We start from the raw sequence: 13,775 nt of genomic DNA on the forward strand, positions 1-13,775 counted from the left end.
ACTGTGGTTAATGCAGTCTTAATATGAAAGTAAAGAGGTGACCCTTTGTTTCTTTGTGAAACAGTTGCAGGTTATTGCGTTTGTTTTGCAGTGGTGTAAAGTAACAAAGTTACCCTACATACATTTTCAAAAGATTTTCGTACATTTCATACATATTTGAAAACTTGTGAAATGGGACATTCTGCATAATGAGTACTTTCTACTTTTGGTACTTTAAGTACATTTTGATACCAATACTTTTGCACTTTTACTCATGTACATTTTTAATTAATTATAACAGAGTATTTCTACATTGCAGTATTGATACTTTTCCCTTAAAGTAAAACATGTGAGTACATGTGAGTACTTTTTCCACCACCGGTTACAGTTGCGTTTGTTTTGTTTATTTGTTGACTAGTCTGATAGGCGTTCTGAAAACTCGGTCAACACGAGAGGGGCGGAGCTATGAGTTCAGAGGTAGGGCAGAAGGAAGGAAGAATCATACCAGTCCACTCATTTGACTAATATATTCCTGCGTCAGATGACGCGGGGGACACGGCTCGTTTATAATGCTGGCGGGTGCAGAAAATAGCATCAGTTCTCCTGAAACCCAACGAAGCTCATATCACACCGACACTGCACTATAATAACTCAAAGGAGTTATCAGTGCATCGTGATTTAGAGCTGAAACAGAAACAAAAAGAAACCCGGATCTATTATCACTTAGGTGACCAACCAATCGCAAGCGTGGCGAGAAGTATTATCACAACGAGTCTGGTACTCGAAATGAGCCGCACGGAGATGTTCGCCAATAAAACACCCATGGAGGTGGCCGTCTACCAGCTGCACAACTTCTCCATCTCCTTCTTCTCGTCGTTCGTGGGGGGAGATGTGGTCTCGGTCAAACTTGACAACAGGTAAATATCTGGAAATGTTCAGGGCGACCGGTGCAATACGTGGCTTGCATTCGCGATATATATATCATATAATATTCAAAAACAACAACTTACTTTTGCGAAAACCGATATAACCGCTGGTGGTAAAAGTAATCACATTTTTTTACTTTACTTTAATACTTACACGTATAAGTCCCGTAATAAAAATGTACTCAAGTGAAAGTACAAAAGTATTGGCATCAAGATGTATGTACTTAAACGTAACAAAAGTAATAGTTATGGAGAATGTCCCGTCTAGAATGTGTAAAAATCTTTAGAAAATGACCGATCTACAAGCCCACAATGTGTTGCATAATTGTAGATCGGCTATTTTCAAATAGACAGAGTTTAAATAGGGCTGAAGTGGTAAATGTATGTTTTGTAATAATAATCAAAATCTACAAAGTAACTAGTAGTAACTAAAGTTTCAAATAATTTTAGTAGAGTAAAATTACAATATTTGCCTGATTGCCTCTGAGATGTAATGGAGTAGAAGTAAAAAGTACTGAAAATTGGAAACACTCCAGTAAAGTGAAATGCCTCAAAATGTAAACTTAAGTACTTGAGTACATGTACTTGGTTACTTTACAGTACTGCAACGTTGCTGCAGCGCTGGCATGCATTTGCGATAGATATAATACTAAAAACAACAACTTACTTTTGCGAAAACCGATATAAAACCGGGAGAAATTTGAATAATGAGTGCAACTTGCGTGTGATCTGCCGCGCTCTGCAGTTCACTGTACATGATGTACTGTCTGATGTCTGCTAGGCAGTGTTGCCATATTTTGTGAGAGAAATAAGCAACTAGGTCTAGGAAAACAAGCCCTAAAGAAGCAACTTTATGGCCACATGAGCACTTTAAACCGCTTGTAATAAGCCGACATGGCAACACCGCTGCTAGTCTCTTGAACTTTGAGCCACAGAAATGGCCCATTACCCTCATAACTTAGTGACCTAAATTCCAAAGTATGTTATATAATGCAGACCATGGCATGTTGAGAGTAAAATACATTAGTCTACATTATATCTAGCCTTGGATCAAGACATCTATGATAGTCTTGATCCAAGGCTACATTTAATATATCAGAATGTACAATGTTACGTTTTTACGTTTTTTTTCCTGCAAGTTTTCCTTGCATAAGAAGGGGGGAAAATGGACTAGATGCAGCCTGCCTATTCATTCACCATATACCATTACCAGGCTGGTCTGGTCTATGTTGGATAGGAGAGGTTTCATTAAGCTCTAGTGATTGTTCCACTGTGTTGACTGAATTAACTTTTTTTTGGTGATTTGATGAGTCAGTCAGCTTACTGTATTGTTTCTGTTTTCTTTCTTTGCAGTGCCTCTGGTGCTAGCGTTGTGGCCATCGACAACAAGATAGAACAAGCAATGGTAAGCTCACTAGTATACGCCTCAAGAACAAAAATATTTTATGTGGCTGGTATACTAATTTGGCTACTTCTGTAGCACTTGCCAAACCAAATGTGGACATAAATGTAGAATAATTAGAGCTCCCTAAAGGAAGGGCACTCATAGTATGTGCACTGTGCAGCTATGGCCTGCTTATTGAAATTCACAAGAGTAGCCCTAGTAGTAAGATGCACATGATCGTTCTTATCATGCATGTAGATCATGGATGGGCTGCTGCGTGCTTAATTCACACAAGAAATTAGAGATCACCTTCCTTCAGAAGATGATTGCAAAAACTCATTCAAAAAGTTAACATTTGTTTTTTGAACACATGCTTAAGTCAATGATAATGATATTAATTAGTTGCCACATGCCAAATAAGATGACTTATTGTGATTTATTGTCACAAGATCCAGGCCTGTTTACTTCCCTTGGATGCTATTCAGGATATCATTTGCGACTTTACAGTGTTATTGTGATGTGCACAACTGAGGCAAAAGCAGTGTTCACCTCAACATGGAGACGGAGATGCATGCTGACTTGCTCGTTAGTTTAATAGTTTCTCCAGTTTTGTTGTGCCTTTCTCTAATTGGACCCCCCCCCCCACCTTCTTCTCTCCTCGGGCAGGATCTCGTCAAGAACCACCTGATGTATGCAGTACGCGAAGAAGTGGAAATCCTCAAAGAGCAGATCAAGGAGCTGGCTGAGAAGAACAACCAGCTAGAGAGGGAGAACAACCTGCTCAAGAACCTAGCCAGTCCAGAGCAGCTGGAGAAGTTCCAGTCCCGCATTCCCACAGACGGCCTGCTAGCCCTGGATAACCAGCCTATTCAAGTGACCCCTGACCATCACCACCAGCAGCAGCAGCCTTGCTCCCTCAGTGCTGGCTCTGCTGTGTAAGTGGCTCTGCCTAGGGGCGGGCAGAGCCACAGCCTAGTAACAATAATGGACCTCCATGGTTTTTAAGCGTTAGAGTTGTAAAGTAATCGCCGCCGCTGAGCAGCTTTCCTCGCACGAAGTGGAAGAGAGGGAAGCGCCAGGGCGGTAAATGATCGATGAAACTCACAACTGCTGACATTATAAAAGCACAACACACACAAAAAGACGCTCTGAGTGGCATGGTCTCAGGCCCATCCTCTGACACCATTAGACTCTTTGTTGTTTTTTCTAGTCTCTCTGTGTAGACAAAAGCGCTAAGAGCGAGGGCTGACTGTACGCCAGCGAGCGCTTGCTATGGGACTCAGGAGTGGGGGTGCTTCCCCCACCTAGTCTTACCCTCCCTACAAGAACCCCATTCTCTCGAGAGAGGGGTTGGGAGGTGTGATAGGACTGGTCCTGCAGGTGCTAACTTGGAATGGTTGAGGAAGAGGAGGAAGGGGGGGGCTGACCCAGCCTCCCCATTAAAGGTCAAGTAAAGGAAGTGGACGTCTTGAGACGGCCCTCCATGTCTCAACACAAAAGAGCCCCAGCATGTGGACTGATCTCAGCATACAAGCTCCACAATTTCAAAACTACACACTTAAGCAACCTTTAAGACCCTTACCTGCAGTAGTGTATTAATGGCTCATTATGTTAATGTACTTTTAAGTATAGCAAGAATCATAACACAAATAATCAAACGGTAGCAAAGGTGGAGGTCAGCATAGCTTATTAAGAGCTGGGGGAGCTATCGCAGTACATTCTGATCTGATTGTCTGCTGTAACCATTCATAAAATGCAATGCTTGTATTTTTTCTGCAGTTGGGGCTTGCTGCTTATTGGGGGTAAAACAAAAACAAATCCTGCTATTTTCTTCTGTTTTTTGTGATTCTTAACAAAAATCAGCGTTTGTAAAATAGGAGTACACTGTTCTGTAAAGGTGTTTTTTTTGTTTTTGTTTCATACATATAGCAAATATATGGAGGCGATGGACATATCTACCCCTCCTTTGTTGCCTAGCTCTGCACAGTAAAGGATAGCTACAATGATATGTATATAGTCTTGAAAGATTTAGTGCAGTGGAGATGCATTTCTTGCTGCAGATGCACTCCTGACTTTGTCAGCATTTCCACAGAATCTGGTCCCCTGTTTGATGGTCAGATGCCAACTTGAAAACAATGGCATGACAACAGTGCCTGTCAGTACTAGTAGTAAGAGAGGAACACATTTCCACAATGAGCTCTGTTGTTGTTGTTGTTTGTCTACTAGCTACCAAAGACTTTGCCTCAATGAAAGCCAAGAAACCCAGGACCACGTGTACAACTTCACAGGGAGAAGTCTTGTTAGCTAGAGCTAAGGTTTCTATCTCTTTTGTAAAGATAACGGTGTTGTTGCTGTACTGTATCCAAGAAACAGGTGTTCACTAATGGTGTATGGATACAAATGCACATTTGCAATAAACCTTATGTTTACATAATACAGTATTTTCCTCTGTGTCTTCTTTAACCACTTAAACTCAACAGTATATACTTCAATGACTGGGGTCTGTACTTCGCCTTCTCCTTTTCCCCCCTCAATGCCACATCTTATCACTGAAAATAGCCAATCTACAAGCCCACAGTGCATCGCATTGCGTTGGGTTGTGAGCTTGTAAATTAGCTATTTTCAGTGAATTTTCGCTTAGTGTAGTCTTTTATGACAATACCCAGAACAGGGATTCTAGAGTTGATGTGGTTAAAATGAAGGGTAGCTGTGTCCACATAGTTGGTGTGCGTACTATAGGCTTTAACGTGCTACATTCTGTTTTATAATGTTGAGTGGTACGTATTTTCCCTGAAGAAATATGTGATATTTTTTGAAGACCGCACATTTTAGTGCTTACACTATGTATTTGTAACTTTGGTTTAGGTCCTCAGTCGTTGCATTGAGGGTTCATTGTTATGCCTTTTCTTTCCTTGCATGTGCATTTCACCACAAAATTGCCACTGCTAACCAATGCTAGTACCTCACAACAGCAGAGTGCACACTTTTTAGGCGACATCAGGGGCCCTGCTAATGGCAGTGAAGTAATAATAGCTAGGTTGTCAGTGGGGTGGAATCTGCAAGAGGAGGAAAACAGCTTGCCATCAGTGTTTTCCCCTCAGACAGTTTGGCAGCCAGTCAGTGAAGCAGTGTGTAACTGGAGACGTTGTGGTTGGTTTCCCTGCGGTGCCGTAGGCCAGGCGCGACTCCCATCCGTTTCTCCGAGTCCAGTCCGGGGGCCATATGTATGAAGGTTTGGTAGCATCCACGTTATATGGATGCATACTGTAGGGCTGACATTTTAGTTGACGATCACATGACATACAAATAATAGCCGATAGAATATATTTTACGTAATAGTTGTAATAGTGAAAACAGCCAGTTTAGTATCCCAAACTGAAAATGTATTTTCTGTTAGACGGGGAGTCCTCTACTGAACAAAAACTCTATATGATTACTATCATAATATAGAGTTATTTAATACTCTCAAAACCAACAAACAAATCACTTATAGTATCTTTGAAACAGCAGCTGTTGTAACAAATATGCAGCCTACAGTACATAACGTGCATGGTTTAAGGAAAATATTGATAAATGAGGCAGTTAAAAATTAGGTGACAGGCAGGAAAATAGAAATTGAATGTGGTAAAAATGACATGGATATAATGACATCTGTTAACATACTGTTTCATACAGATGAATGAAAAAAATGCCTTTTTCTCTTTCTCTTCTTTTTTAACTTTAGAAATGTATCAATTCATAATGATGTGTACCAGTGGGGAAAAAGTGTGTTGAACCAAATATACATTTCCTGTAAATTTACGGGCGATCTGTGAAATGTTATTGGACTCAGAACTCAGACTATACTTCACTTTAGTGTAAGAACAGCCAAAAACACAACACTTATATAATTGTTCCTGCATAATGTCTCCTTGCGACTGTCATCAAAAGACTCCCTGAAAATCTGTACCACCTCAGAGTATGTGGAGAGGTACGCATCTGCATACATCAGCTTTCCTTTATCATAAATACCAATCTTTATGTAGATTTGTACTCATCATTGTTGCATACACACCCTTAGTACATAGGGTCCAGGGCCTTTTGGAAAGCCCACAGCCACCACAGATCACATAGCCCACCAATGAATACAATGTGTCCTTCGTTTGTCTCCCCCTCAGACAAAACAAAACAAAAAACAAGTTCTCTTCAGATGTTAGTGTTTAAAATCTCATAAACAACCGATTTCGGTGAAACAAATGACCCAGATTGATGTATTTGTTCTTGTATTTACTTTTAAATGTCTTCGATGTAGAGGTTTGTTAATAGTGGCTAGTGTTGTGCGTGTGGTGTTCAGTCATCTAGTGAAGTCGTTATTAGAGAGGGACAGGAGCACATTAGTACTCTTACATAAGGTTATTAGAATCAGACCTTTTCTATTTCTTCCTCTTACTAAACACACAGGGCACCCGGTGCATCCTCTGTGAATGTCATTGGGAAAAACCAGAGCTCAGAATGAGCCACTGTAGGCAGCACTTAGTAGTTTTATAATTTGTGTGCTAATGCCAACATTTACAAATGTCTTGCCTGTTAAAACTGTGGAAAAAGCTGTGAGTTGTACAACTGGTGTACATATTCTACCACCACATAAAGTTCTGATAGAAATCTGGAGACAATTAGTATTGGCTTGAAATTGGTACTTTGTTTTTGTACCAGTTCTATTTTGGGATGATTTGGTAACAATTTAATCCAGTTACATTTTTGTGTGTGTAGCAGCCACCTCATTTTGTAATCAATTGGCCATAAAGCATAAGACTGCGATCACCATTATAAAATGGTAATTTAGAAAAACAAAAAAACTGTAGGACTTATTTTCACAAATTATAGCTATTTTGCATTTTAGGTCATGTCTGTTGTCAAACATGCTGTTGGACTGGACGTAGAATGTGTGCTTCTGAACAATCACAGAATCTTTCTATTCTAAAAAAAATCATGTTTGTGAATTCTAACTTTCTATATAAAGTACAGTTAAATATTAAAAGTTCCTGTAGAACAGAATTAAACCTTTTCTTTGAAGCTTGTTCTGCCTGGGAGCATCAAGCAGCAGGCAGCTACAGTATGAGCGGCAGTTCTGCTGGATTACTGGTATGTTATGCAATGAAAAAAACATCTGGTTCAGATGGAAATTTTGGTGGGTGTGCTGGGACAAGTGGACCCAGCCTAAATGTGGTTACATTCGCATGCAAGGAGATGGTTTGGCAAGGAAACATAACCATACAAGGGGCTTTGCACAGTTTAAAAACAGAGTGCCAGAGCCAACATAATTTGCTGTTGTATTAGTGTGCTGATAGCTTAATCTTTTATTGTGTCTGCAGACAAAACATAAAAAAAGCTCAATGTCAATAGAAGACTAGAAATTATATAAAAACATCTCATATGATCTAATTTCAGATTTGTTTTTATCAAAGATAATCTCATTTTATTTGGATTGCATCTTTATGGTTGCTGACATGATGCAAATACTTCAGGAACGGATATTAAAGCTGGTTATGTTTGTAGGCTAACTGCTTTACTCATGATATTTTACAGACAGTGCCTGCCTCTCTCCTATCTTGTCCAAAGTTCAACGGCAACAGACACGTTAGTCATTATATCACAAATTGAAGTTGGCTTGGACTAGTTGTTTCATGGATAACCAAGTTAATCTTTATCTGATACACAAACTTACTAGTTTGTCATAATGATCAGAATGAAGAGACGTTCATACATAAATGTTTTGCTTTGCGATCAGCTAGTAGTACATTTAGGCCAACCAAAGACTTCCCATGCCTGGAGGGATGATTGCTCTTCAGTTGGCTAGTTATTTGTAAGGCCAACCAGTTGACCAATGCTGTAACTTCACTTAATGACTCAGTCAGTCAGTCAGTCAGTCAGTCAGTCAGTCAGATAGATCTTAGTCTCAAAGTGCACACCAAGATCAGAGATAAAGAACGACATTCATTCTCTTGGTTTGGATTATTACCCTGTCCACATGCATGCATGGCAGAGTAAACAGTCCTATCTGTGTCTGTGAACAAAATTACAGATGGTTGGATTTTCATGAAACTTGGTGGGAATGAAGGTCAAAACAAAAGGGTCAATATAACGTAGAAACCTGCACAGATCAAACCACAGAAATCATCTCACAACAGGACTCATAATTCACAACGTGAGAATGGCCGGGTGTTTAAATATCAGACCCCTAAATATTTTGCTCTCAAGGCCTCGCCACCTGAGTTTGCAGCATGCAGAAGCGGAATACAGCCAAGAAGAGAAAACTTCTTTTAATGTCACAAATCATCTGCACAAGATGCTTTTTTATGTTGTTGTTGGTATATGGTCTGGAAGAAAATTAATATGGTCAACAACAGATAAATACCTCACGTCTGGCCACCAATGACAAGATAAACAAAAACCTGACACTTGCATCACATAAAATAAATGAACTGATTATTAAGTAGCGAGTTACATACAGTTACATTTACAGTTACTGTTTGTATTTACAGTTGTTTACTGTTTTAAATAGCCCTCACAAAGTCATCAATTTGTTTTGATGTGAACCTCACCTTAAAATGTTGCACCTGAAATTGGGGACATATTTTTTTTTATCAGCCTCAGCTATGACACAGGTAGCCCAGGTGGGGGGGGGGCATTGAGGGGCAATGCCCACCCAGATTAGATTTTGTGCCCCCCCAGTCCAGATTGGCCAGTAGTACCCTACCCCACCATCCTACTATCCTACTATAATTCTAGTAACCTCTGTCCGTAGTGGTGAGTGAGTGAGTGAGTGAGTGAGTGAGTAGGTGAAGCTACCCGGTTCTCCTCAGTGGCTGGACCAATTGCTCTGATTTTGCACACAGCCATTGACCATTACCATCTGAACTTAACTGTGAAGCCCGTTTTTCAATTTCATCAAATCTCAGCTTCTTATTAGCGTTTTTGTGTCAAACACTGTCGCCATGGTTACGGGGCTGCCCAGCTATGGGACGAACTGCCTCCCGGGTTGCCAGATCATGTGCGCATATCCCCCCACGGATGCGTCGACCGGGTATGGTCTAGTTATTTTAACATGTACAAGTGTTAAATATATAAGTTCTTTTCATGTTCTGTGTGATTATTATTAACATATACATTTTTTAATTAATCAATAGTTTAATGAAAATGCAATAATAAAAGGTACACTGGCACTAGTCTGCACCTAGTCGGATTTGTTTTGATGTAGCACACCTTACACGCGACGTGACATTACCCCCTCTGTGTGTTGTTGTGGTGCATGCAGCATGTATGTGAGAAAACTAGTAAAATGGACATAAAATATGGCTCAAAACGCCGCAAAAAAATGGCATCATCTTGTCCATCTACATCTGAAAAATCAGACCCACCACCGTCCGAATGTCAGGCGATAATTCCGATTGACAAAGACGATGATGATTGTGAAACTACGCCAGTGTCTGTGGTTGCGGGGAGTTCAATCACCAACAGGCCCTGCTCCCGCTGCAACTTCCAGAGCCAGTCACAGCAGCTTAACGTTTGGACCACCAGAGCCCCCTGTGCACATACTTCTCCACCAGTCAGAGGATCTCGGGTCCGAGACACCGAATCAGGTGAAATGGGAATGGGATAAATATCCGAGCAGCATTTACAGTAGGAAGAAACGCTCGTTTGTAAGTTCATGGTGTCATGGTAGCCCCGAAACGTCATATCATGACCGTCATGACGAAACTTCAACCTGGTTTTTGCACTTTCTCTACTTACGGCCCGTACATCTTAAACGTTCAGATTTCAAATAAAAAAGTTCTTACTTCATGGCCATGGATGTTACAATTATGTACGGCTCCTCAAAAGTACCCTATATATTCTGTGTTGTTCAATAAAAAGCATTTTAATCCGATTGGTGGCCATTTTCTCATAGTTATAATGTATCAGAGTGCAATACATCTTCCAACCGATAGGGTCACGTAGTAGAAAGCGTGGAGAACATTCGAAGAAAATGTCTACCGATCGGATTAAAATGCTTTTTATTTAACAATACGGAAGATACGGGTACTTCTGAGGGCCCGTACAGAATCGTAACATCCGTGGCCACGGGGTAAGCACTTTAAATTTAAAATCTTACCGTTAATGTAGATGTACGGGTTGTAATAGAGAAAGTGCAGAAAACTGGTTGGAGTTCAGCCATGACGCTCGTGACGGACGAGCTTCGTGTGTTCCATGGCTAGGTTTAGGGAACTTTGACCAACTTTTCCTCCCGCCGTGGAGATTGATGGCGACATTAAGACACTATAGACATATACATTAATGCTCAACATAGTTTTGTTGTTGTTGGTGCATCCTTTTCCCCTTTCCTTCCGCCGTGGAGATGGTGAAATTATATGATTATAATGCTCAACAATGTATTTCATTTGTTGCTATTGGTGCGATCGTATGTGCTGCTTTTTTGTGTATAGTGATTGATTGTTTACAGCAGTGGGTCTATCTACATTATATGAAGGCTGTTATTATTTGCGCAGTACCTTTTCTGTTTCTTTTTTTTCTCCCGCCGTGGAGATGCTGACATTACATTAAGACATTATAATGCTATAATTTTATTTGTTGTTGTTGGTGCATAATTGTAGCCTACTTGTAGTCTTTTTCAAAGCACTTTCACTGTGTTGTTGTTCATTGTATAGGTGAGCATTTGCTTGCTATATATATGGGGGTGTTGAAAAATAAAGTGCCCCCTTGGAAAAATAATACCCCCCTGCTGATTACTGGAGCCGACACTGCAGGTAACCCACGTGACCCTGATCTGATCAACTAATTAACTAATTAGGGAATTTCCTAATTTGACCGTGACATAATTACGGTTCCCCTTGATCAAATTGTGACATTCATATTGGAACATAACACTGCAATTTCTTTTAAGAGACTTACCAGAGACTTAACAGCATTGGTAAAAGTGTGCTTTATTGTATATATACATTTTCATTGTATCTGGTTGTAGGCTTACTTAAATTGAACTACTTATCTTCACAAAGACCCTTCTCGGGATAGCTGTAGTAATTATCATTTGATACGCACTATAATACTTGCACCTTAATAAGACTTGCTATACATACTTAATGTCTCTAGTTTCACTACACATTTTACCAATAAGGTCAACATACAGTCTCCCTGGCATTTCATTGACCAGCTGATCGCATCTTCCCAGGTGTTCAGAAGGCTGTGTCAAACTGTGTGGTTTCTCCTTAGTGTTTGATTTGTAGAATACTGTATCTGCTATACTGCTATAAGGAGGCTGTATAGTGTAATGGCTTGCAGCATGCAGTGGCTTGCTCAGCATGAGTGCACAGAGACGGAAAACAGTTGGAGTTAAGTGTCTTGCTCAGGGACACTTAACCTGTCTTAAAGGCAGACACGTTTTTGGGAGTGCATGTACTGTGTGGACAAGATTCTGCAGGCTGCATAATGATCATTCTACTGCAATTGATTAACAATTACACATTGTTATCAATTTCTTATTTGAAATGCATAGAGCTGCCACATCATTTAGAAGAAATAGTCCCACACAAAGCAAACGTCGCAAAAACAGGAGTCTTTCATTGCTATTCACCCTCCAGTGTCTGAGACAAGCAATACAATTAATAAGGAAAAGATGTGGTGGTTTATTGTGGCAATATAGTGTAAGCCTCAAGGGAGGTTGCTAAATTCAGCCTACCATTTTAATGCGCTGCCTGTATTCTTTTGTGAAATACTTAAACACACTTTTACAACTTTTCATTCCATTTTTATTTAGCTAGGTCAATGAGCCCAGGACTCAATGCAGTTAGCCAGATAACTAATCGTCTGTGTGAAGCCTTTTCAATTGCACAGGGAAGCAACGCTGTTGATAGATGCATCTGCATCTTTTTTTTCTCCTTTCAAGTAATTCTCAAGGACCATGTAAGTCTATAGTATCTTCGTTCTCGTTGTATTAGTCTCTGCCACAAACAAACCGAACTGCCTGAAGAACAGCTATAATTCTCTAGTGTGGAGACTTGGTTCTAGCTTATGCAACTGTCTCTCCTCCCATTGTGGTGTGTTTGGGTGACCGTGACCACTGTGTGGTAAACATCCCTCATCCTCTGTTATAGTTTTGGCCTCTGCGAAGACAACTGTCACTTGGTCTCAGGAACTAAAAGATGTAAACAGACCAGGGAATTAACTCTTCTCATGGGGATTTGTGTAAAAAGGCTACTGGTGTTTCCCATTGAATCAATAGCACACAGTTTATTACTTTTCAAATTAGTTTTCTTTGTCAATCATTATGCTTTTCTGTAAAAGATCCAATACAATAATAAGTGTCAGTCGCTCTAGCACAAAACACACATGACATACAGTGTTTAACAGTTTCAAGGGCAACATCCTTTTAATTAAACTAGTCTGATTGCATGCTTAATGTTTTTGCCTCAGTGCTCCAAATTGACATAATGTGTTTAAATCCTGCATTGTGTTTTGGAGGTGGAGGGGTCTGTAGCTGGTTTATGCTTTGTTGATTGCCGAAAATAAAAAATTATATATATATAAATAAAAAAGTGCTTTTCAGCATCCAACACCATCGTGTGACAAAGTATAGCCTACTGTATTATTAGGCTTAAATCAAGCTACAGTAGTGAGAACACATAGAACGCTAGTTCTATGTGTTCTCATTTGTACACTGAGTCTTGTCCCCTTGGCCATCCCACTGATAATTGATACATTAATTAACCACATTGGCAAAAAAGATTCTTTCTTTACACCATTTTGTTTGTAGCTCAATACTATTCATTTAAAGGGGCTACACCATGAATTTCATTTTTTTTTTAGGTTTTTAGTATTTCTTGGGCTCCCCAGTGTCTCTTGTACCCCAAAAAATATATATTTTTAACATTCAGTCATTCATGCTGATTTCATGGATTTCCTGAATTGGCGTGTCTGAACAGGCTATTTCAGAATGGCAGGGCAAGTGATGTCACTTGCCCTGATTTTGCATTGATGATGGCCAGACAGAATTGCTCAGTAGCTCCCCCCTGCCCAATAGGACGTTTTGGTATTGCAGCTGAAAAAGCTTGGAATGACAGACAGTCAGATTGTGAGAAAAAAATATCTGGATGTTTTTTAGGCTTACAACCTGTTTAAAACGTATTAGGGGGCAATATTTATATATAATATATATTTTTTAAATTCATGGTGTAGCCCCTTTAAGTTAGTACTTACTTTAAGTTTAGTGCAGCAGAACTCATGTGAGAAGGTGGGAAATTGAGCAAGAGCAAGTTTGTGTACATTTACGTCAATAACATATCTGCAAGCTCAGTGCTCATGAGATCTGTGTGGCACTCAGACCAACTGAAAAGTCCAATTGAATTGATACAATTAGTAATTGAAAAGAAAGGTGAACTCATGCACTGCTAAGCCAGCAACACAACTCATCTAGAAGGAAAATAACTGTTGTGGATCACTTGGATAGGCCCAAA

The 13,775-nt window shown here is 39.9% G+C and overlaps 1 protein-coding gene across 1 annotated transcript in view; it reads left to right on the forward strand.

Moving 5' to 3' along the window:
* Positions 1 to 4,725, forward strand: part of tsc22d3 (TSC22 domain family, member 3) — a 45,100-nt gene extending 40,375 nt beyond the window's left edge. The window contains exons 2-3 of the mRNA XM_084041228.1: positions 2,259 to 2,310; positions 2,956 to 4,725. Coding sequence (XP_083897354.1) covers positions 2,259 to 2,310; positions 2,956 to 3,228 — 325 coding nt within the window. The 3' untranslated portion in view covers positions 3,229 to 4,725. The remainder of the gene's footprint in view (positions 1 to 2,258; positions 2,311 to 2,955) is intronic.
* The last annotated feature ends 9,050 nt before the right edge of the window (positions 4,726 to 13,775 follow it).

Source organism: Gymnoscopelus microlampas, assembly GCF_963454915.1.
Source record: "Gymnoscopelus microlampas genome assembly, chromosome: 18".
In the NCBI taxonomy this organism is placed as follows: Eukaryota; Metazoa; Chordata; class Actinopteri; order Myctophiformes; family Myctophidae; genus Gymnoscopelus; species Gymnoscopelus microlampas.